At 38.9% G+C, this 25,412-nt stretch overlaps 1 protein-coding gene across 4 annotated transcripts; it reads right to left on the minus strand.

The window, feature by feature from the left end:
* Positions 1-2,889: 2,889 nt before the first annotated feature.
* LOC128855323 (F-box/LRR-repeat protein fbxl-1) lies at positions 2,890-25,412 on the minus strand. 4 transcript variants are annotated; one of them, XM_054090135.1, is made up of 9 exons: positions 25,354-25,412; positions 25,204-25,236; positions 15,853-15,967; positions 9,006-9,330; positions 8,323-8,941; positions 3,564-3,731; positions 3,399-3,506; positions 3,219-3,314; positions 2,890-3,144 (listed from the first exon to the last, which is right to left on the minus strand). In XM_054090135.1, exons 3-9 carry the CDS (start codon positions 15,937-15,939, stop codon positions 3,009-3,011), a joined length of 1,539 nt encoding a protein of 512 aa, XP_053946110.1. In that variant the 5' UTR covers positions 15,940-15,967; positions 25,204-25,236; positions 25,354-25,412; the 3' UTR covers positions 2,890-3,008. The 4 variants fall into 4 exon arrangements, with proteins under 4 accessions (XP_053946110.1, XP_053946109.1, XP_053946111.1 ...); XM_054090134.1 differs by having other exon boundaries at positions 25,296-25,400; XM_054090136.1 differs by having other exon boundaries at positions 25,359-25,385.

Genomic DNA, 25,412 nt, shown 5'->3' on the forward strand with positions numbered 1-25,412 from the left:
GGCTGTCGATGAACAAAACTGATGTTACCTGTCATATTCGACCGACTGTAGCAGATCCTCGGGTCATTAAGGGGTTATACGCAGTTATGAAGCAAATAAAAGACGGGTTGTCAAGGATTTATCCTGAAGAAACTTCAGAATATTTTAATTTGAAATTTTTTGGCGGTTATAAAAGCATCCTTCAAGAACGTATCAAAATTTTTTATTTATGAAAATGTTGATTATAGAGCGCGCTGCAGGCGATTTCTGGAACCTCCTTTAAAAAAAGACGATTTACGGTGTACATCGTAACTCAGGATTGGATTATCTGAAATCAAAAAACCAAACAAATTTTGTTACAATAATATATTAGATTATCTAGTAATTAATCGTTCGGCTAATCAAAATAGTGAATTTTCACAAAATGGCAGCTTTTAAAAGAAATTATTTAGATTTTTACGTTAAAATTTGGCAGTAAATTGATTATAAAATGGAAAATAAGTATCAGATTTACAAAAGGAACGATTAATTACTAGAAAATGTATCTTTAAAGATTGAGTTAGAACGGTTGACCGATCAAACAACCGTTTTCGAGATATCGTGTACACCGACTTGAAAAATGCCGTTTTGAAAAAAACACGTTTAAAGTTTCAATACCTACCTTAAAACGTGCCGAGGCATCTCTACATATTTAGGTATAACTCCGAAAGTATTGCTTAGATCTACTTCAAATTTCGTGCGTATACTTTTGAATATATGTACATTACAAAAATGCAATAAAAAATCTATTTTTTTGAAAGTCATAACTGCGTATAACCCCTTAAGCAGAAGGGACTGTAGACAGCTGGTTGAACTAATGATGGGCCACTTTCTGTGGGCGATCCACATGGAAACGGTAGGTATCTCAAACAGCCTTCGCATCAGGCTTGTAGTCTTTGGCACTGTTGTGTTAAGATGCGACCACCCTAGCACCACAAGATCTGCTCTACTAGATTTAAAGAAAATTTAAAATGGAACCCGAGTACAATACAATGGACTTAATGTTGTCTGAGTGCTGTACTTACAAGTTGTCCCGAGAAAAAAATTCTCTTAATTATTAATTAATCTTTAGTTTCAATTATTACTCAACTTACTTTCAGCCAAAAATCACAGTTGTTGCTCCTCGATAAGAAGATTGCATCTGTTAAAAATTAATAATAAAATAAACTGTTCGCCGAAATTAATTAACTCATACCAAATAAAAACACTTGAAAAATCAAAAGAATATTAAGTTAATAAATGAAAACAAAATGCATTAAAAGAAATTTCAAACCCGTGATTTGAAGTAAAAATTATACAACTCAATTCAAAATATTATAAATGAGAAATAAAAATAAGGAGCTACCACAATAACGGTACAGACAAGTACAGTGGCATGTCGAAATACAGTTGGTGATCTCACAGACGGTGGAATGCCCTGGTGTTTTATGAATGTTCATTATGCCATTTAAATAATTGTTTACAAAAACTTTCTTTCAGAAATCCATTTAAATAACTTTCATTGGGACCGAATTTTCGCTATCAATTTTTTCAAGGCGCATTCATTAAAGGTGATGGCACTAGACCAGTAACAAAGATTTAATCGAGATTAACGACTTAATTTGAAATTATCTCAGGAATCAAGTGCAACCAATGCGAATTAACAACTACACTCCATTCATATAATTTAAGCGGATTTGGAGAATTTTCGATAGCAACATTGCCGAAAAATGTGATTGAAAATAATGAAACTTTTAAAGAGAAGAACGAGGAAGACTGGACGCAATGCTAGTTTGCACTAACATGTTCGAGATTATTGTTTTGATATTTCGGAGCATTACAAGCGGCGCAGCTAATACCCATATTTGTTGCCTGCAGTCAATATTTTACTGACGAAGCTACTCTATAAGCAAATCAGCTGCTCACTAATCTGCGTAACAACCGTCTGTCACAATGCCGGTATTCCTGATTAGCGCCGCCGTCAGTCTAAGCTATAAGACCTTTAGAAAACGGATCACTTTTAGCTTGAAAAAAAAAAATTGACTGAACAACGTGTTGTTGAAGTTGAGCGTTTTTACCGAACAATCATCGATAAACAAGTTAATTTTCACGTCGGCGGCTACGTTAGCAAACATAATTGCCGCATATGGGGTTAGAAAATCAACACGTCGTCATGAAGAAGCCGTTGCATCCACAGCAAGAAACTATTGGGATTAAGGGTTTTGGTCAGGTGGCTTCATTCCGCTCATGTATGAAATATGGCTGGTCTCCAACACTATAATACCGAGGCTACAATCTTCCCTCAACAAATCCCTCCGCATCATCTGTAGAATATGCTGGCCGAACAACATCAGCAACGACGCGCTGAGGAGGTCAACGTATGAGGAGCCCATCTTATGGCAAATCAAAGTTAGTGGTAATCACCCAGATTACCGTCACCTAAAAGGCTGATTGAAGACTACTGGGCACACCGAAACCAACTAACTATTCGCTACATAAGTCAAATAAGAACTGTAGATGTGAAGGCTGGTGAATAAAAGAACAACGCATGGGGCGACTAACCCCAAATGCCGTCATCGGAGTCCAACCACCACCCATCGCATACAAAGATCTGGGTTGCTTTCGTTGTAACATCATTCATTATTTCCAAAGGATTCTACTTTTGAAGTGCTTATACTGCAGAAATGCAGTCATTGGCCATTAAAAGACAAAACCGACTGATGCGCAAGAATTAGTTGCTTCCTTACTTTTGAACTGATATTTAAATTGTTTACTTCTCTATTTCTTTTTTTTGCTCGATTTGACTACAAGTTGATCAAGGCTTTCCTGATCGCCAGTTCTATTTTTCACGTGTAATTTGTATGCCTACTGCCTCTAATGAATATCTTGTACTGCTTTTTGTTTACATTTTTTAATTTAAATTTTTCTTTGAATAATAACAATAATATCAAAGTGCACGAAAAATAGCTATTAAAACAACAACAACAGCATCGAATAGTTCTATCACTTCCTCAATTGAAAATCAGTTCATTGTAGTTGCGGAGCAAATGATAAGGTGAGACGCGACAACAAGTCGTAGTTCGTACGACAGTCACACGATCGGCGCGCTCGAAGTTCGCCTTCACCGTCTCGTAGTAGCGACCGTCACTAAACATTTAGAATAGAACAGATAATTGGTAAATCAAAATTTAGAATAAATTAATTATGATTCCAGAGCTCACCACAACACCATGCAACGCAGCTTGAGACACTTGACACGCAATAAATCGATGGCTTTCTGGCTCTTGTCTGAGAAACGCAAATTATCCGGATCCCATCTATGCAGAGGAAAGTTCGCAAATTGGAAAATTGTAATTCATTGTTATAGTTTTGTTCGTAAACTTTTCATATGTTTCAATCACCTCAACTCCAATCGTTCCAAATTTCCACAACTCGATGCAATCGTATCCATCAGCTGATCCACATGTATATTAACGCCGAGTTTTTCTCCAGTGCCCATAACAATGATTCTTTCGAAATTAAATAGCGAGTTAATTTTAGCGGAGTTTTCTGAATTCAACACTTACTTTGCATTGCTCAGAACTGGTAGGATACTCATCCAAAGTTGGTCGGTAATGTGTGGCATGCCGGAAAGACAACAGGCGGCCAACTGTTGGCCGTGACGTGTAAGGAATTTCTGCAATGCCTCATCCGAAATACTATCCGAAGAGTCCAAATCCAATGAGATGAGCGATCTGCAAATAAATTATGAATTATTAGTTCTACAGCTAATGCCGATCTCAGAGCAATGTCGGAATAATTCTTGGCAAGGGGTACAACATGTTGCAATATTTTCGCCCTCTGGTATAACTTGTTTGGAATTCTCAATCGACTTATTAACCAAATGTAGAAGTGCGAACTTTTACGAACAACTTTTTATCTTCAGCAACGGACGCCTGCACGCCTCTTGTAATAGCCATTCGAAAACTACCAAATAATTCCCTCATCGCATATGTGAAAAGAAAGAAATTAAAAAAAATTACCCTGTGGATAATTCGGCGAAAAATGGCCTTCAACTTTAGAAGATTTCCAAGCAGCTCCTCTACTGCACTGGTACTGGCCGCCGTAGTTGAATGGGTTGGTGCCTAACTACCATTCGGCGTAACGTAGGTTCGAATTGCAATCTTCCCAAAATACCTACAAATCGAGGATGGGAGCAGAAGGGACGACATGCAAAATCAGCAGAACTTTATGGCCCACCTACAACCACAAACAAACGTTAACATTGATAAATATGAAACGAAGAATACCTGGGAATACCTGCCAACTCACGGCAGTGGTAACTGGTTTCTGACCCATAGGTGAGCAAGCAGCCAAAATGGGTATTCCTTACAATTCATACTGTCGCAGTTGTAATCGACCGGAGAAAAGCAAACTATCTTCCACTTTCTCTGTGCATTCCCTGCTCTATGGAAGTCGAGATTGTTAACCCGTGTGAAACCACCTTTTGAGAACCTGGAATAGCTGGCTGGCTGGCTGGCAAAAGCAAAAGTATACAGTTTAGCTATCCTTATTTATTGTTTTTCATTTTCAATTTCGATGATTATTTTCAACGACTCAAAAGTAACACTCATGGAGACAAAAAAATTGATCGGATTCGGTATAATGTGCATTATTAACTTAGACTTTGAAACAATTTTATCGAATCGAAACTCAGATTCATTAAGTGTACATATACATATAAGGGGGAAAAAGAAAAGAAATAAAATCTAAACATCAACATTTGCTGAACGAGCGAAAATTAGTAGTGTGTTTTTCTCCTCAGCTCCAGGACTTCAAGCTTTCAAAGCCTGGGAAAAGTAACAGATGGGATTACAAATTTAATCGTTCATACGACAGGCCCAGCTCTATATCCGGCCAAGGACTGTCACTCCAACAGCACTCGATGTACATGAATGGAAAAACAAAAAACGACATTACAGACTTAAAAACTATGTTTTAGAGATCATTAAAATGGTGTATAAATAGAAAAGGGGATCTACAACTCAAGTAGCTTTTAAAATAAATCGCTGAAAAATTCGAGACCATTTTTTCTTGACTTAAATCGGGGTTTAAACGTGTTAATTTAACAGATATTCGAGGTAGAGGCAAGTGTGATAGTACCCAGACTCAGGAGGGCAAGATCTATCAAATGCCAATTGCTACTAAAAATTACGAAAACTAAACATGATTGATCAGTAGCTACGTCCAAAAAAATCCTTACTTTTAAACTCGAAGTACTGCGTCCGTACAAGCACAGCTTAAAACTGTGAGCAACTTTTGATCTCTTGTAGCCTAAAGAATTGAGAATGACCAGGTTTTTCAATAAGATTTACGGTACGATAAGAGAGGGCGCTGTTACTAGCCAAATTTTTATTTTTTTTTGATATGTTGGTCCACTCATCATATGAACGTATTGGAAGTTTCATTTCAATCTATTAATTCATTCTTTATTTACAAGCCATTTAGTATCGAAATGTCATGCATTTGAATTTTGCTTGAATTTTTATTTTTGGAAAGTTTAAAATCGAAAGAAATTTTTGAACGAATATTGAAAGTGTATAATGCCCTTCCAAGGTGGATTTATTAAGGTGACAGCATTCACCCAGCTGAATTTTTCACCGTAGGTATGGCTTGCGTCAAAATGATATGCTTTGTTTGTATGTATTGGTATGTTTACATTCGTATGTTTACATTTGCTTGCTGATTTTGACGTGATGGTTGGACCAAACGCAACAACAAATACATGTAGGATTTTACTTATATGGGTTTGTTGTCACCTGTAATAAATTCGCCTTGGCCCCTTCGCTATCAATTAGTACAGTAGAAAGATGGGTTGCTGAGACAACAGCAGTAATCGTAGAAAAAATTCAGGATATCGTAATGGAAAATCGTCGAGTGACCGAAAGAGATTTAGTAGAAGCAATGTAAACAATATTTTGATTGAAGTATTGGGTTTCAGAAAGCTGTGTGCACAATGGGTGCCACATTCCCTAACAATGGAACGAAAACACATTCGAAAACGACTTTCTCAGGAACATTTGGGGCGTTTTCGAAATGGTAAAGTGGAGTTTGTGCGTCGAATCATCACTACGGATGAGACTTAGGTCTATCACCATGATCCTAAATCAAAACAAGAGTGCTGTGAATCTGGTACTTCGGTTCAGAAAGAAGTTCGTGTCCAAAAATCGGCCAAGAAGGTGTTAGCATCCGTTTTTTGTGATGAGAAACGAATTTTGTTTGTGGATTACTTGCAAACTGATAAAACAAAAAAATGTTGGATACCATTTTAAACTTTTAGACCAGCTGAAGGGGAAAATTCGTAAAAAATACCCCCATAGCAAAAGAAAAAAAATATTTTTCATCAGGACAATGCGCCGGGTCACAAGAGCATTTTCACAATGGCTGCAATGTATGAATTAAAGCTCGAATTGTTGAAGCATCCACAAGATTTGGTCACTGGTGACTTTTATCTGTTTCCAGATCTAAAAAATCCTGAATAGCAAACGTTTTCCATCAAATGATGAGGTCACAACAGTTGTAGAAGCGCATTTTGTAGCCCTTCCATCTCGCTGGAACAAGTGTAAATGTTCAGGAAGACTATACTGCATATTAAAGTGTAGTTCAAACGATTGGGGTACAATTTTCCCAAAATCACTTTCCCAGAAAAATTTTTTCCCAAATTTTTTTTTCCCAAAAAATAATTTTCCCAATGCCATTTTTCCCAAACTAAAAATTTCCCAATAAATTTTCCCATAAAATATTTTTCCCAAAATATCGTTCGTCTGTAAAATATCGCATATACATTTGCAATGAATGGGCGAGTACATTTTTTATTATTTGAAAAGAAATGATTTTTTGCATTCAATTAATTCCGCCATAATTAGAAATTTTGACTTTAGGCAGTAAATTTTGGCTCATGAAATTTTGACACGAAAAGAATGACGTGAAAAAACTTGTTTATATGAGTGAAGTTGGATACATTCGTTACCTTGTCTTTTTATCCGAATTGAAAAATGTATATTGAAAAACTTTTTCGAATCTTTTTCGATTACTTAAGTATAAGATTTTTGATTATTATATACACTCATATTGTCGGAATCGTCGAAAAATGTGAAATAGTAGAATAATAAAAATTAATTTCAGTAGTATTTGTTCGGGAAAGCTATCTATTGGAAAAAAGTTATTTGGGAAAACATGCATTCGGGAAAAAACAATAAAGCGGGAAAAAATATTTTTGGGAAAAAAAATATTGGGAAAATTATTTTTTGGGAAAAAATTTTTTTGGGAAAGTGATTTTGGGAAAAATGACCCCCCACCAGTTCAAACGATAAAATTGTGTTTTTCTTATCGAACCGCAAAACTTATTGAACAACCTAGTCTAGTCGATAATATGTTATACTCGGGATAGTTTCTTTTATGGGATGGGCATCTGGCAACATTAATCCAACCAACAATTTTTGCATCATATAAGCTGCATTTCTAGGAACTTCTGCTTCATTATTATATATATGTATATATATATAGAAATACAGCTTATATGATGCAAAAATGTGTATATATATATATGTATATATATATATGTATATACCCGCATACACGCGTGTATCCTTTTTGGGTGTTTGACCGAGCTCCTCGTACTATTTGTGGCGTGCGTCTTGATATTGCTCCATAAATGAAGAGACCTACAGTTTCAAGTCGACTCCGCACGGCAGATATTTTTTATGAGAAGCTTTTTCATGGCAGAAATACACTCGGAGGCTTGCAATTGCCTGCTGAAGGGCGGCCGCTATTAGAAAAAACGTTTTCTGCATTTTTGGTGTTTCGACGAGATTCGAACCTATGTTCTCTTTGAATTCCGAATGGTAGTCACGCACCATTCCATCGGCTACGGCGGCCTGCTTCACTATTACCTCTTGAAAAATGGCGCTTGCTTTAAGAACTTCATCTACAAGTTTTTCACGATTCCCAAACGTAGAAAATCAGCAAGAAGGCAGTGTCTTGCATTTTATGAGACCAGCAAGGAGTTTTAAACTACATATAAGTTGCGAAAGACGGATGAGACTGTGGGAAAAGCTAGCACACCCACTGTATTCGTCAAACATAGCCCCTTCTGATTAACACTTATTCCATTAGATGGCGCATGAGTTGAATAGCGGAACGCCGAGGAAGTCGAAAGCTTGCGAATTCAAGTGGTTTGCCTCGAAAAACGCGTCGTTATACCAACTCGATATTCGTGATGGGCAGGCACGAAACGGAAATTTAATTGCACGGAAACTTACTCCTATTACACGGAAGCCTACTCACCTCGTCAATCCCGATTCCATCCACTGCTTCAATACAGTATCGTTAAATCCGTTAATTTGTCCTGCAGACAAGAACTTTAAGTTGGGTATTCTTGTTAAAAGATCAACCAAACATTCGGTGGACAAATCGGTAGCGGTAATATCAAGCTCCTGCAAGGCACATTTATCCCATTCAACCTGCATTACATACTCCGACTTCAGGCTAGTACCGTTCATCAGCAAGCAGTTCAAGCGCTTCGAACGCTGTATCAATGTCTTTAGTGTGCTGCCACAAACCTTATTGCAAAAGTTCACAGCCAAACATTCCAACTGAATGCAATTGGAGCTAAAAGCATCGATATGCGAGTCGTCAATAAAATTGATGCCATACAAATTGATCACACGCAAATTGGGCGTGGCTGATTTGAGTTTATGCACATTGATAACTTCGTAAATCTCCTCCTCCTCCTCTTCACACTTCTCGTATGTACCGATGAGATGCAACACCTCCAAACCGTTGATGAAGTTGTAAATCTTGCGCATGAAACCCTCCATAAAGATCACCTCCGAAAGGCAGATGCACATGTAGCGCAGTTTGGTGGGAAAAGCCTGCATCTCGCTGAAATCGTGCAGTTGCATAGCTGGCAAAAGAGTTGAACGGTCAGTATTTCAATACTCGGGATATGGGAAAATGCAATAACTCACCTGTGGAGAAGTCCAGCAGCATATGTGTGAGATTGGGGCACTTGGCTGAGAGCTCATGCAACACTGTGTGCGTAATCAACTCAATCGGCAGCTCGATATAACGCAACGTTGGGCCGAAACGTACTGAGATGAGGGCTAACAAAGATTCCATTGAACCCACATGTAAGCCGGACACCTCCGGACGTAGTGAAACATTTTTCCAGAGACGCGTATCGTAGGCTATCTGACGCCAGCGTCGGCAAATGCGTGCCAGACGACAAATTTCACGATGCGACAGGTAAGAGAAGATATGGAGCAGCACTTTGTCGGGCAATTTTTCGATTGTCTGGAATGCAAGAAAATATAATGCAGCGGTTACATAGTGCACAGGTTATAATTTGAATTTTTTGTCTTTTTGTTTGATCATTTTGTTTATCATTTCAAGGTTACTACGCGTATAGTAAATAGGCCACTTTACGATTGACCAAATGTATACTGCATACAACTGTGAATAAGATTTCGAATGCACCCCCGACAAAGCACAAAAATAGCAGAGTAGGTAGGTATGTATGTTTAATTGGACGAGTATTCATATAATAGGCTGTATTTTTTAGGTTTTCGTACTATGCATCGGATAGTGAAAGTGCAGTTCAAAGAAAAATGCTTTAACTAATTTGTGTTTATCGTACCGTGTCTGCGAAGGGCGTGCGTACGGTGCCATCGGAAAGGTACACTTGCGACGCCTCGACAGCGAGTTGACCCCAAATATCAGTGCCTAAATCCATTACAAATTTTACACACTTTTTTTATTTATTTACTTTAACTTGTTTGAAATACTTTAACTGCCTCAATATTTTTGCACAAATTTTTATTTGCCTTCAGTTGTCTTATGTAAAAATATTTCCTTCTTTAGTTCCCAATCTCAACACAAATCACAACGAGCGCAATGCTTCCTACGAACTGCTGGCATAGACGGATGCTCCATGATGCTCGCAGTAATAGCGATGAGCGCTCAGTGTATTTTATTTTTAGAAAATTTGTGAGATTGTTTGAATCTTCACAACAACAAACAACTAGCTTATGCCACTTTACATACATACCCTATGATCAGAAAGTACCGGGAATGTTTAAATAAAACAAAGCAGAGTTAAATTTCAGGCAAATTTATTTTATCTCCTTCAAAATATGACCCCTCTGAAGCAACACACATGTGCCAATGTTTAACCCAGTCCTCCATGCATCCCTGGTAGGCCGACGAAGGGATGGCCTTCAGCTCCTTCGTCGCATTCTCTTTGATCTCCTCTATCGACTGAAATCTCCTTCCACGAAGTGCTAACTTCAACTTAGGAAACAAAAAGAAGTCGCACGGGGCCAAATCGGGTGAATACGGTGTTTGCACGATGGTATTTACTTGGTGTTTGGTCAAAAAATCTAGCACAATTTGGACTCGGTGCGACGGCGCGTTATCTTCATGCAAAATCCAAGAATCGTTTGCCCACATTTCTGGCCGTTTGCGACGTCCAGCATCTCTCAAACGCTTCGAAACGCATAAATAGTGACAGATTGTGTCTTACAGTCCTACCAACATAAGAAAAGAATATTGGCCGGTTCCCACGTGAGCGGTTCGTTTAAATTAAACATTCCCGGTACTTTTTGATCATAGGGTAGGTGCGTACAATACATACATATATACTCGTATATTTGGCATGTAAATCCTTTGTTAAGTGTTTGGCCGAGCTTTTTCTCCAATTTTTGGTATGCATCTTGATGTTGCTGTACAAATGGAGAGACCCACAGCTTCATGTTTTTTTTTATAAAGGGGTTTCCAATAACAGGTGTTACAGGTGAATGAGTTGCGCTATCGAGAGATGATTAACGATTTTTTATGGCCGGAATTGAATGCCACACAAGCAACGAAACCATTGATCTTTTACGGGAAAAGTTTACGGACCATGTTATCTCTCGAAGAGGTGATCACAATTGGCCACCGAGATCTTGTGTTTTAACACCTTGTGACTTTTTTCTTTGGGGCCACGTGAAAGAGAAGGTATACGCCAACAGCTCAGGGTCTATGCAAGACCTCAAAGATAGAATTCGTGAGGCTATCGAGGACATAGGGCAGCCACTTTGCCATTCGGTTATGGAAAATTTCATGAAATTGTCCTGTAAGCGTGGTTGTGGTGGTCATCTACCTGATGTTATTTTCCACTATTAACGACATACCTTCCTCTTTATAATGAAATAAACATCCGATCATTTATTTAAAAAAATAGCATTTTTCTTTGAATATCAAAATAACACCTCTGATTAAAAACCCTTTTATTAACATTGCAGTTAGAACGAGCAATACGCGTTGAGTTTTGCCTAATAGAAAATGCAGATAGTTTTATGGGTGCTCGGAAAGATTATCTGGCTTCTTTTGTTTAAGCCTTGTCTTCCAATTGCTAATGTCAGATAGTACCAAAGTTTCGCCATTGAAGTCTATCCATGTATGAATTCGCATACTTTTGTATTGTGGCGGCGACTGATTCGATACCAAAGTCATTATAGCGAATATACCAAGGAGCATTTACGGTGCACCTTAATACTTTATTCTGAAATCTTTAAATCTGCAGTACATCGCTGGAACTTGAACAACCCTAAAGTTGTATTCCATTAATCCATACAGGTTTTATAATTTGCTTTTACACCAGAATTTTGTTGAATATTAATAACTTGGACCTTTTGCCCATGAACCAATAGAGATTTTTATATTTGTTTTCAAATTCTTCTACTTTTTCTTGTGTTCGTTGCACCTTAAGCTTAGCATCTACGAGGTGTGTTCAAAAAGTATCGCGAATTTTGAATTTTCGCAGGTTACTTATATTCGAATTTCGATTTTTTTGTGGCGATATGTTAGTACTCATGTCTCTCACTCATGCCGACAAGTTCGGCCATTTTGAAAGTTCAGATAATTGTTGACAGCTGCTGTGCTTGCACGTGTTCGGCTCGTCTTCGATTTTTACCTATTCAAAAAGATAGATCAAAGAACCTGTATAAAATTTTGTGTGAACAACGAAATTAAGTGCCCGGATGCATTCCGAATGTTGACTGTGTCATACGGAGAAGCTACTTCGGATCAAAGCAACGTTTATCGGTGATACAAAATATTTCCAGAAGGCCGAGAAGATGTGAACGACGAAAAGTGCGACGGACGCCGGACGCCCAAGCACTTCAACAACAGACGAAAAAATTGATGAAGTGAAGAAAATGGTATTGGCCATTCACCGTTAGAGAAGTTGCTGAGGACCTAGACATATGCTCAATTTCGACCAAAAGCAACATCGCATGAACATTGCTAATGAGATGTTGGACTCTGTCCGCGACGACACAAATTTGCTCCAGAGGGTCATAACTGGTGACGAATCATGGGTTTATGATTCATTTCAATTGAAGCTGCCGCACGAACCAAGACCTAAAATAGCGCGCCAAGTTCGGTCGAATGTAAAAGTTTTTCTTATCGTTTTCTTCGATTGCAGGGGCGTTGTGCATCATGAGTTCTGGCCACGGGGTAAAACGGTCAATAAAGAATATTACCTGCAAGTTATGCGCAATTTGCGCAAAGCAATCCGCTAGAAACGCCCGGATTTGTGGAAGAACAAAAATTGGCTCTTGCATCACGATAACGCCCCTGCTCACACATCGTTGCTTGTGCGCGACTTTTTGGCCAAAAACAACACACTAATGATGCCACAGCCACCGTATTCTTTAGATCTGGCCCGCTGTGACTTTTTCTTGTTCCCGAAACTGAAGAGACCGATGGAAGGACGACGCTACGCCACGATTGACAAGATAAAGACGGAATCGAAGGAGGAGCTGAACAAGATTAAAAAAAAATGATTTTTTGAAGTGCTTCAAGGATGGAAAAAACGTTGGCACAAGTGCATCATATCTCATGTGGATTACTTTGAAGGGAACAAAATAGATATTGATGAATGAATAAATAATTTTTGAAAAAACGTAAAATTCGCAATACTTTTTGAACACACCTCGTATAGTCATTCGGTCGCTACACTCAATTCGCCATGTTTCTATCCACGCAAGAATATCATTCAGAGTGCATTCAAGTTGTGTATTAGTCTCGGCTTCTGTGTTACCACCAGAAGGTATTGCTGTGTTATCGGCAAATGTTGAACTAACACAGTTTTTAATAACTGATAAATCACATATAAAAAAGTGTATATAAAATGGGTCCCAACACACCAGCCTGAAAAAATCCAGCTTCTATTTCTTTCAGTCCCTCTACTCATCTGGTTGAACCCGGAAGAAGCTATCCGACAGATATGACTTTAGTACATGATAATATTGGTCGGACAGCAGTGCTCTAATTTTATTTAGTAGACCGCCATGGCATGAAATGCTTTGTCAAAATCCTTTGAAACGTCGAGAAAGTTCGCAAAGCATACCTTCTTTTCTTCGAGTGAATTTTCTATAGTTCGGGTTATCCTATGTAGTTGGTCTATTGTTGAGTGTTATAATACGTTCACATATAAGTGGATTATCTACTTTTTCGACAGCTGATTGCCAATTTTGGAGGTAATCTGCCACATGTGAACGGGTAGATTCTTCTTCTTCTTAATTGGCGCGATAACTGCTTACGCGATTTTGGCCGAGTTTAACAAAGCGCGCCAGTCGTTTCTTTCTCGTGCTAGCCGGCGCCAATTGGACACACCAAGTGAAGCCAAGTCCTTCCCCACCTGATCTTTCCAACGCAGAGGAGGCCCTCCTCTTCTTCTGCTACCAACAGCTGGTACCGCATCGAATACTTTCAAAGCCGGAGCGTTTGTATCCATTCGGACGGCATGATCCAGCCAACGTAGCCGCTGGATATTCATTCGCTGCGTTATGTCTATGTCGTCGTAAAGCTCATACAGCTCAGCGTTCCATCGCCGCGATATTCGCCGCTACCATCGTGCAAAGGTCCAATAATCTTGCGCAGAATCTTTCTCTCAAACACTCCAAGAGTCGCTTCATCGGATGTTGTCATCGTCCAAGCTTCTGCGCCATACGTTAGGACGGGCATGACGAGAGCCCTGTAGAGTGTTAGTTTTGTTCGTCGAGAGAGGACGCCGCCATGTTTGAATAGCTCAGCCGACAGTCAGTCGGCGCCCGCGGCTTTTATGTTTTTTAGCCGTGTTATTGCTATTCTCACCTCGTCATGGTCGGGTAACGGAACGACAATTCCGTCGTCAACGATTGGGGTATCGGGATCTTCACATTCTCTGTGACATGCGCAGCTGTCACTGTTTAACAGGTTCGAGAAGTGTTCGCCCCATAATTTAAGACTGCTTTTTACGTCAGTCAAGAGTTCACCGTCTTTGTCTTACAGGAAAATGCCCCGGTCTTAAAACTTTCTGTAAGCCGCCGAACTTTCTGGTAGAATTTTCGGGCGTTGTTCCTGTTGGCCAGCATCTCAAGCTCTTCGCACTCACGTATTTCGACCTCTCGTTTCTTCTTCGGATAATACGTCTCTCTACCTTTTTTAGCTCTCTGTAGCGATCCCACATGGCTCGCGTTGTGCCCGATCGCAGCGTGGCTCTATAGACGGCATCCTTTCTTTCTGCGGCAGCATGACATTCCTCGTCGTACCAATTGTTTTTTCGGGCTCGCCGGAATCCGATTTCTTCTTCGACGGTGGTACGTAGGGAACGAGAAATGTTGCTCATTTGCTCGTGCATGCCGGTTTGTTGGGCAGTGCTCTATGAGAGAAGGAGTGAGAGTCGAGTGGCGAATCTTCTGGCTGTCTTTTGTGATTGCAGCTTTTCGATGTCGAACATTCTTTGCGTAGGTAGCTGTACGTTTTTTGCTACACAGAGGCGTGTGCGCAGTTTGGCTGCAACAAGGTAGTGATCCGAGTCGATGTTGGGTCCTCGGATCGTACGTACATCTAATACACTAGAAGCGTGTCTTCCATCTATCACAACATGATCGATCTGGTTTCATGTTTTTCGATCAGGAGACAGCCAGGCATTATGATTAAGGCGATTTATTTAAAGCTATACCATTAGCTTTAGAATCGTTGGAAGGAGAGATATTGGGCGATATGATGAAACGTCGTTTCCTGGGTTTCCTAGCTTTTTTTCAATAAATGGAGGAATATTTTATTTTAAACGAGGCATTCATAATTCGAGTCAGATTTGCCATTGTAAGGGAGCTGCTTCAAAATTTCACTAGTTTTAAGATCATATCTGGGTGACTTTTTATGTTTTAATTTATTTATCTCTTCAATTAGTTCTGTTACAGTGACTTCTGAAATGTGAGTATCATCATCAAATTGACAAGGTTGCATGTCAGCTGCTCGCTGTGCATCTTACGGTTTAAATGTATCTTGACGATACTTAGCAAAAGTGTCTGCCTTTTCTCCGCTTTATGTAGCCTCCAAAAGACAGATGGTTTTATGAGAAGCTTTTTTATGGCAGCAATCAGCACTCAGAGGTTTTACACCGCCAGTCATGCAATGGCCGCTATCGGAGGAATCTTTTCCTCTCATTTGATGTTTCATGTTCCCAATGGGTTTTGAATCCGGACCTACCGCACAAACCAAATTGCCTACAGCAACTGGTATACAGATATACATTTTTTGAGATCTTCTATTGAGAAAAAAAAACAAAAACGTTGCTAGCGACGTCTTGCTTTCATCGACGCTCGGTCAAACACCCCCGATCAGTGAGTGCGTGGCTATGAGCATGCATACGCACACACATACATACATATTTACTTACTATGCATCTGTTCAAAACGAAAACGATAAAATGTCTTGTACTCTCGTTCGTCACTTCCATGGACTCCCATCGGTGTTCATTTCTACTCACCAAGTAAACATACTCACCAAACGTTCCTTTGAGACTATAGTAGTGCCATCGCGCCCAATCGCCGAAGAGGAAGTTTGCACCGCCAAAACATTCCAATTATCCATCACCAAGAGGAGAAGTGTTGTTTAAGACCTTAAATGCATGAAGGGTTAAAATTTTCTTATTACTTTTTGTAAATATAAATTTGAACGGGTGTCTAAGCCCCATACAGCGTTTTTGTAATTGCAAAACAAATAAAATGAAGTGAGGAATCTGGTAATTTTCTTTTGCTTGTGTAACTTAATAATGTAATGAAAGAATAAATAAGTAATTAAAATGTGATTTCAACTATACATTTATTTTATGTTTTTAATCAATATAAAAATATTTAAAAAGCCGAAATCTTCCCCGACTTTCGTGTGATGGCCATTCTAAACTATATAAAGGGTTTTCCAATAACAGGTGTTATTTTGAATGGCCCGCTATTTCGGTAGATGTCACTTTTGAAGTTGTCATTTTTTGATATTTGACAAGTAGAAACTACGCCTGTAATAAAAATGGAACGATACACGCTTAAACAACGCATTGAAAGTAATAAAATTCACTATAAAAATGGTGAAAATTTGGCAGAGACGGTTAGTAAAACTCGAACATTTTTGGGTCAACGTGAAGCACCTTGTCTGACCGCAATACAGAAATTGGTGAAAAAATCGAGCTGTTGTGACAAGTTAGTGATGTGAAGAATAAAACCCGTGCACGTCGCTCAAGAACAGCCAAAAATAGTGCTGTTGTAGCCGAAAGTGTTGAAGAAAACCCAGGTTGGTCTATTCCTCGTCGTTCTTTGGAATTAGGCATTCCACAAACGTCATTACGTCGTATTTTGCATACAGATTTGGGTCTTCAGGCTTATAAAGTCCAGTTCACACAAGAACTCAAGCCGGCCGATCATCAACAACGTGGTGTCTTTGCTGATTGGATCACTGAAATGCATGAAAATGATCCGGAATTTCATCGAAAAATCATCTTGAGTAATGAGGCCCATTTCCACCTCGCTGGCCTCGTCAACAAGCAAAATTGTCGGATCTGAGGCTCAGAAAATCCAAGAGTTATTGTTAAAAAATGTCTCTATCCTCAACGTGTGACTGTTTGGTGCGGTTTATGGTCCGGTGGAGTCATTGGACCTTACTTTTTCGAAAATGAAGCTGGAGCAACAGTTACGGTGAATGGATTGCGCTATCGAGAGACGATTAATGATTTTGTATGGCTGGAATTGGATGGTGTTGATCTGGACAACGTTTCTTGTGTAGAACTGTTCATGACATTCATTCTTTGAAAATAATCCCTTTCGAATGATGGCCGCAACTGCCCCGTAATTCCGCCATCCGTAAACAGAATGAATCACTGGCGGACTTCGGTCCGTATCTCGTGAATAACTTTAGTAATTTTAGTTTCCTCAATGCCTCAGTCGATGCTGGTTTATCCACAAAGCATTTAGACTTGACATACCCCCACAAATACAAATCCAAAGGTGTGATATCACACGATCTTGGTGGACAATCCACTGATCTGAGACAAGAGATAAATTGCTCACCGAAACGACAACGCAGTAAATTGATTGTTTCACGAGCTGTATGGCAAGTAGCGCCGTCTTGTTGGAACCAAATGTTGTTGAGATCACGGGCTTCACTCTCCGGCATTCGATATCAAAAAGTCGTTAATCATGGCGCGATAGCGTTCGCCATTCACTATTGCATCAGCCTCATCTTTGGAAAAATATGGTAGCACCAAACGGTTGTTTTCAATGGCTATAATGGCTGTTCGGGTTGCTCTTCAGGCTAAATATGGTAATTTTGCTTATTGACGTAGCTATTAAGACCAAAATGGGCCTCATCGCTGAGCACCATAAGTTGGTCTGAGCGCGCAACAACAACTTTTCACAGAGCGTCGATTTTCGTCGTGCAATAGTACGTTTGTCAACGTCGTTGAGGGGTAAGTCGTTCCATGACGAAATGTCAATGAATATTGGAAAAAATTATGTATTTAGTTTGACAGTAGTCCTGCGTGATCTATCAAAACAATCCTATTGGAAAAAGTATCTCCAATCTGACCACCCTTTATAAATAGCGCTTACACCCTTTTGAGGTATTCAGCCCCCTATTTGTGGCGTGCGTCTTAATGTTGTTCCACAAATGGGGAGACCTACAGTTTTAAGCCGAACGACTCCGAACGGCAAATGGGTTTTTTATGAGAAGTTTTTTATGGCAGAAATACACTCTAAGGTTTGCCATTTTTGCTGAGGACCTCCCGGCGAATACGGTGGATGTGCGAGCTAATTCGAAGTATAATTCATGTAGTTTTGCCATTGTTTTGATTGACTTGATTGACTCTTGATGAAACAAGACAGTGATCAAACGCGGCACCCTCTTTGATCAGAGTTTTCTCATAGTCAAATGCTCATGCAATATAAAGCCAACACTTCTTTTGATATCTTTATGATGTCAGCTAACTCACGCAACTTCACTTTTTGATCATTCAAAACGATATTGTGATCCAATTATTCTACCAGCCCCAAAACCACACCAGACAGTGCATTTAGAGGGTATGGGGTAGATTTTTCGGAAATTACTCGAGGAGTTTCTTCTTCCCAGTTGCGGAAATTTTGTTTGTTGGCAAATCCATCCAGTGTGAAAGCTCATTTCAATCACTAAATATGATTTTGCTTGCATGAAAGACCTCATCTTCAAAAAACTAATTTACGAAATTTCTCCGCTGGTAATGATCTGTTGGCTTCAATTTTTGTGTTAGTTGAGTTCTGTAAGGATGCAAATGCAAACTCCTAGGTATGCCAGTCTTTTTTCTAACCTCGACAGAAACAGTCTCGTGAAATTTTTTCACCAGCCTTTAAACTGTCGCTTCATTCCACCAAACAAAATCACGAATTTTGCGATAGTTGTTCGTAATAAATTTCAATAATTTTAACGTGTAAACTTGTGCATCTATATACTTGACAAATGTCAAAGATGGCATAAAAAAGGTACCGTCTAAGAATTATTCACAACTAAGGTATAGGTATCACTTTTGAAAGACCCTTTACAACCTAACATCCTTTAGGCGCTTCTTATATGGAAAAATGTACGCGATTGTTTGTCATTGTCTCTCGCTTCATGAATCTTGTCCACAGTGGGCATTGAATACGAGACCACCAAATGCTAGGCACAATCACTAATTGACCACCAAGCCGTGGCATCAGTCGGGCAAAATCCAAATATATATAATCGACACGATACAATGCCGAAATATTCAAGAGTCTTTGCATAAAAAAGTAAACCCATAAACAGTTGGTAATTATCTGTATAACGCTGGTTATCATAGCAGAGTGGCACCGCAAGCCCTACATTTCAGAAATTAACAGAGTTCCCCAAACGCTATATAAATGGGACAGATTCTTTTTAGGAAAACGAATATTGAACGATAAGTTGAAATTTAATGTTTTCGCATCGAATGACCCTCTAAAAGTTTGGCGAAAAGAAAATACAGAACTGAATGAAAAAACCTTATTCCGTTAAGCATGGAGAAGGAAATGTAGTGGATTGGGGATGCATAGTTGCAACTGGAGTAGGAAAAATGGAAACATGGTTTTTATTGATGATAAAATGCACAAACATCTGTATTTAAACATAATTTGCATGATAGTGTCGTTAAACTTAAACTGGATGCTAAAGGCTTCTTGTTTCAAGAAGACAGTGGCCCAAAACACTCATCTTATCTCGTGCAAGAATGGCTTCTTTACCACTGTAAGTAACTTAAAACTCCACCTCAATCACCGGATCTGAACCCAATTGAGCGTGTCTGGGAGCTCTTAGAAAGGAGAATCATTAAAGACAGCTTTAAGTGTTGACTGGGAGAAAACTGCAGCTAATGAAACCAAGGTATTGGTATAACGTATGCATCGTCCTTTGCAAACAGTTATTAAAGCTAAAGGCGGCCCAACAAAGTACTGAATAATCGTTCTTTTCTACTATTTTTTAATAAAATATTCTTTGTATGGCTATGTACGAATAATATTTTTGCATACAATTGTGGCTTATTTTGTTATTGGCTTAAGTTCTCTAATTCCAGAAATGAATTTAAAAATTTTTGTCCATTAAACATTAAATAAAGATGATATTTTTACGAATATGTCTAAATTTTGCACAAATGTATGAACATATGTATGTGCATACACAGACATTTGCTGCAATTTTATTAGGTTGTAACCACAGCAATAAAAACAAATGTAAGTCTAAGACTCTAGTGAACTGGTTGTGTGTTGTACATAAAAATATTAATAAAAATAAAAAAAAACGCAATATGCATGGCAGACAGCCGGAAGCGGGATATTTGCATTGGCAAAGCGACAAAGAAATCAGCAATCAAAGTCAGCGCAAGAACATAGTTTCTTCAAAGAAAATGTACATGTGTCCATTAAATTTTATGATTTTTTGAGTTTTATTACATTAATTAGCTGTTTAAATGTGCTTTTCTTTTTTTTTTTTTTGATAATAATAACACTAATAATATTAATAAAAATATTTATTGGCGCTTACACTCTTTGTTGGGTATTTGGCCAAGCTCTACCTTCTATTTGTGGTGTGCCGTCTTGATATTTTCCGACAAATTGAGGGACCTACAGGCCGCCTTCGAACGGCAGATGGTTATTTATGAGTAGCTCTATCGCGGTTCAATTACGTTCGAAGGTTGGCCATTGCTTGCCGAGGGGGAACTGCTTCTAGAAAAAAATGTTTCTTTCATTTGGTGTTTCATGACCAAATTTTCGAACTCGACCACTACCGAATAGCGATTTTTATAAACCAACAAATATATTTTCTTCTCTTATTACTATTTCTCCTTCATACCCCCACGTCTCTGTGCACAAGGGTTTTATAATTTGGTTCACATACCGATTTTATGCATAAAGATACCGAGATATAGACTTATGTACTTATATACCATACTTAAATTTACGTTCTAAAATTTTTTTGACATACATATTCTTAAAGGATAATATTACAATAACATTTTATGAAAAAAAAAAACCTTTTTTTTCTGATAGATTCGTCCATCAGTCCGCGCTCACGATAACTCCAGCAAAAGTTAATATGTTTCAATGAAACTTTGTACACATTTGACTCTACTTAAGGTAGGTTCATATTGAAAATGGGCGATGTCGGTCAATAACCAATTCCACATCCCAATTGACGGTAATTTTCCAAAAAAAAAAATTAAACTGATATCTCTATGCCAAATTGCTCTATTGTAACAAATGATTCACTTAAAGGAATATGACGCAAGTGAAATTGGAAAAACTGGATGGTGCCTGTCCCACTTTTGGGTAAATGCGTATATCTCGATTCACCAAGCCCAACTCAGCTTCATCTTAGATGTATGGGGGAAGCTGGGTTGGAATAGTATACTTTCAGGAGTAGAAGACAGAAAAGAACTCAAAGTCGAAGCGCGGGTAATTTTCACTTTTTATTAATAGGACTATGAATAAGTTCGTGCGGTTTTTTTCGAAATTTGAAACTTTATTGACGTAAAATGGTTACAAATTTAATATTCAAAATATTGTCCATCGCTTACTACTACTTTTTCCCATCTTTCTGGCAATTCACGGATTCCCTTTGTGAAAAATTCGGTCGGTTTTGCCGCAATCCACGAATCGATCCATTTTTTGACTTCATCGTAATTACGGAAGTGCTGGTCAGCCAGGCCATGTTGCATCGATCGGAAGAGATAGTAATCGGATGGCGCAAGGTCTGGACTATACGGCGGGTGGGGTAGGACATCCCATTTGAGCGTTTCTAAGTATGTTTTGACCACTTGTGCAACATGTGGCCGAGCATTGTCATGTTGCAAAATAACTTTGTCGTGTCTATCGGCGTATTGCGGCCGTTTTTCTCGCAGTGCTCGGCTCAAACGCATCAATTGTCGTCGGTAGACATCCCCCGTAATCGTTTCATTCGGTTTCAGTAGCTCATAATACACAACACCCAGCTGGTCCCACCAGATACACAGCATAACCTTCAGGCCATGAATATTCTGCGCCGACGTCGATGTTGAAGCATGGCCAGGGTATCCATACGTTGCCCGACGTTTTGGATTGTCGTAATGGACCCACTTTTCATCGCCAGTCACAATTCGATGCAAAAAACCCTTTCTTTTGTGCCGTTGAAGCAGTTGTTCGCATGCCATAAAACGGCGTTCAACGTCTCTTGGCTTCAATTCATACGGCACCCAATGGCCTACCTTTCGGATCATTCCCATGGCTTTTAAACGTTTGGAAATGGTTGATTGATCAACTCCCAAAGTTTTTGCAACCTCTTCTTGCGTTTGAGCCGGATCTTGATCGAGCAATTCCTCCAATTCGGTATCCATGAACTTTGGCGGCGCACCCTCGCGTTCTTCGTCTTCCAAGCCAAAATCACCACTTTTAAAGCGTGCAAACCACTTCTGGCACGTTCGCTCAGATAGAGCATGCTCACCATAAACTTCCACCAAGATACGATGACTTTCGGCTGCTTTTTTCTTCATATTAAAATAATGAAGAAGAATTCCCCGCAAAAACACATTATTTGGCACGAAATTCGACATTTTCAAGTGTGGTAAAAATATTGTTGTTTACGCTTCAAATAAAAAACTTATACTGACGTTTGTGCCTTACGACAGTAGCTCTCCAATGAATGTTTGGAAATGTGGATCGATGGAATAATAATCAAGTTACGCCATCTGTTGTAAAACCATAACGAACTTATTCATAGTCCTATTATAATTTCGTCTCAATAATGACTTGATAGAACTCACACAAACTTGATACACGTGTTGCTCTCCCCACCTCATTTAGATCGGAAATAAATATTATTGGGATTGCTAAAAAAGAACCACACCCACTTCTTATATGTTAAGGCTAAATTTCCGTCAGTCCGTCAGATGTAGGTAGGTAGGTGAAATGGTTGAAGTACCAGTCTAAACTCCCCAAGTATTGATACCATTATGGCAAACCTAGCTTTTCCGCCTGTGTACATATCGTCGAATGATCGGTAAACACAGCTACGAGTTCGAAAATTGAATGGCGTAACGTCCCCAGGACTTACACGAAGAAATGGAGATCCATCTGTTCTGCGCTTTCCTGAGAAATAACAACAGTCAGCGTAATGCGGATGACCGAGTGGGAGACCTCTGAAAGCAATTCAGTCTACCCTTCCTAATGGGCTTATCAGCAATTTCATTTCCCTCTATGTTCTTATGTACTGAAATCCAGATCAGAGAAGTGTCACCTGCACACCCAAGAGATTTGATCTCCTCCTTACAGGAGCTGACTTGTTTGGATCTGCTCCATGGCATCGTCAGAGCCTCGGGAAAAAATATCTATAAATAATATCGCCCTGGCTCCCGCGCTCCCGCGTTCCCTAAGCATTCTGCATACCTGTAGGATCGCAAAGACTTATACCTGAAAAACACTAGCAGTATTCGGCAATTTTAAGGAAATAGATAAATTGGCAGATTTAGAGAAACCCCCTGCTCCAAATCCGATTAGATTTTGAAGCCGTCAGTGAAGACTGAGTTGCCAGCCTCGGTAAAGATTTCCTACTCGCTTCAATCCTGCATATTTGGAAATATCGCCCTGGCACGACTCTCAAGCTCCAGTTTCCGGATATAGAGATCTATACGAACTTCAGAGAAATAAATAAATACATTAAGATGCTACCACGTCCTTTAAAATACTACCTTCAGAGGACAACATCAATTCACTTCATAGCACTTTGAACAGCGATGGAAATAACTTGAAAGTCGATGGAAAGTAAAAGCAAAACGACATTAAGAACAGCACTGAGGCAAGTTCTACATACTCCGCTGATGCCAATGCAAGCAGACCTTTGCATCCTCCACTTGGATTATATTACAAGCTATAACTTTCATTGATTCCGGATTGCACTCAGCACTTCGTTGCTTGATTTTTACTGAGGTAGTTTAACGCCGGCCGCCGTAGCAGGATGGTTTGCTGCGTGACTACCACTCGAGAGTGCACTGGTTTGAAACCGTGGACACGAAACGTCGATTGACAGAAAAAGGTTTTTTTTATTATAGCGATCGCCTCTCTCCCTTTGTGTAGCTCGGCAAAATACCCAACAAAGAGATGTAAGTGCCATTATATGCATAAATAACACATGGGTTGAAAAGTGCCGGGCCTAACACATAGGTGGCACAAGCGAAGCAATGCCTTGAAAAGTGCTCCATCAGAAACAACAATAAAGCGATGGTTTACTGACTTCAAACATGGTCAAAGATACACCAATGATGCACAACGCAGTGGACGTCCAAATGTGACGGTAACAGCAGAAAACATAAAAAAATCCATAAAATCGTTTTGAATGATCGAAAAGCGAAGTTGCGTTAGTTAGTTGGCATCGTAAAGATATCAAAAGAACGCATTGGGTTTATATTGCATGAGCATTTGCCTGTGAAAAGCTCTGTTCAAAGTGGGTGAAAGAAAAGACGGTGTTGATGATTCAAAACCATGGCAAAACAACACGAATTGAACTTCGCATTAGCTCCCACATCCACCGTATTCGGCAGATTTGCTTCTCAGTGACCTAAAAAAATGCTCGCCGGTAAGGAATTTTACTCGAATGAAGAGGTTATCGCTGAAACATAGGCTTCAGTTTCAGCGGTAAAACGATTTATCAATCGTTTTTCGAAAAGTGATATTGACATGTGAGAGCCGCGATGGAATGATTGCATTGTTCTTGATGGAAATTACGTTTTTAAATAAAGCTAATTTTTAACAAAAAAAAAGAGATTTCTTTGTTAGGCCCGGGACTTTTTAGCCCATGTGTTAATTCTATTCAACACTAATTCACATTTTTGATTTCATAATATTTTTGTTTGTGGTGTTTTTTTTGCCCTTCTTGCTCTACACACATCCATATGTTAGTACTGTATATGAATTATAGGAATGTGCATGAACTTTCTCACTGGCAGTCCCACTTATGTTGAGCTACCAAATTGGGCTATTTTCATGCCCACAAATATTCCGGGCCAATAAATAGGTGAATAGGTTTGTTAAAAAATAATAATTTGTTCAGTTTTATCAATACAACAGAATTGTAGAAGTAAAACTGCAATTGAATGACTTAAAAAAAATTATTAACTAGCGCCATGTCACTGATATATGTACATATATATACGGATTTTATTTATTTATTTTTTGTTTTTTTTTTTTTTTTTGCTTAAGGTTCCCAAAAAAATTGTTCATTCATTTGTTGATACATACACACACTTTTATGTTTATATATGTACGCTTGTATAGATTTATGTATGTCGGTATTCTTAGTTTAACAAAGTTTAATTACCCTTTGAAATCACTCAGAAGTAACGGCCGAATGCTGCAATCGAGATGAAAAAGTAATTTTAATTAAATTCAAATGTATACTATTTATCTCACAATATTATTATTTTATTGCACTTATGCCGATTATTTTCTTTTTTTCTATGCTAATCACCCAACCCTGTTGATGTTGGCTGCACTAAAAATCCCGAAGAACTAAATGAATTTTGTTGG

The sequence above is a fragment of the Anastrepha ludens genome, chromosome 2, assembly GCF_028408465.1.
Source record: "Anastrepha ludens isolate Willacy chromosome 2, idAnaLude1.1, whole genome shotgun sequence".
NCBI lineage: Eukaryota > Metazoa > Arthropoda > Insecta > Diptera > Tephritidae > Anastrepha > Anastrepha ludens.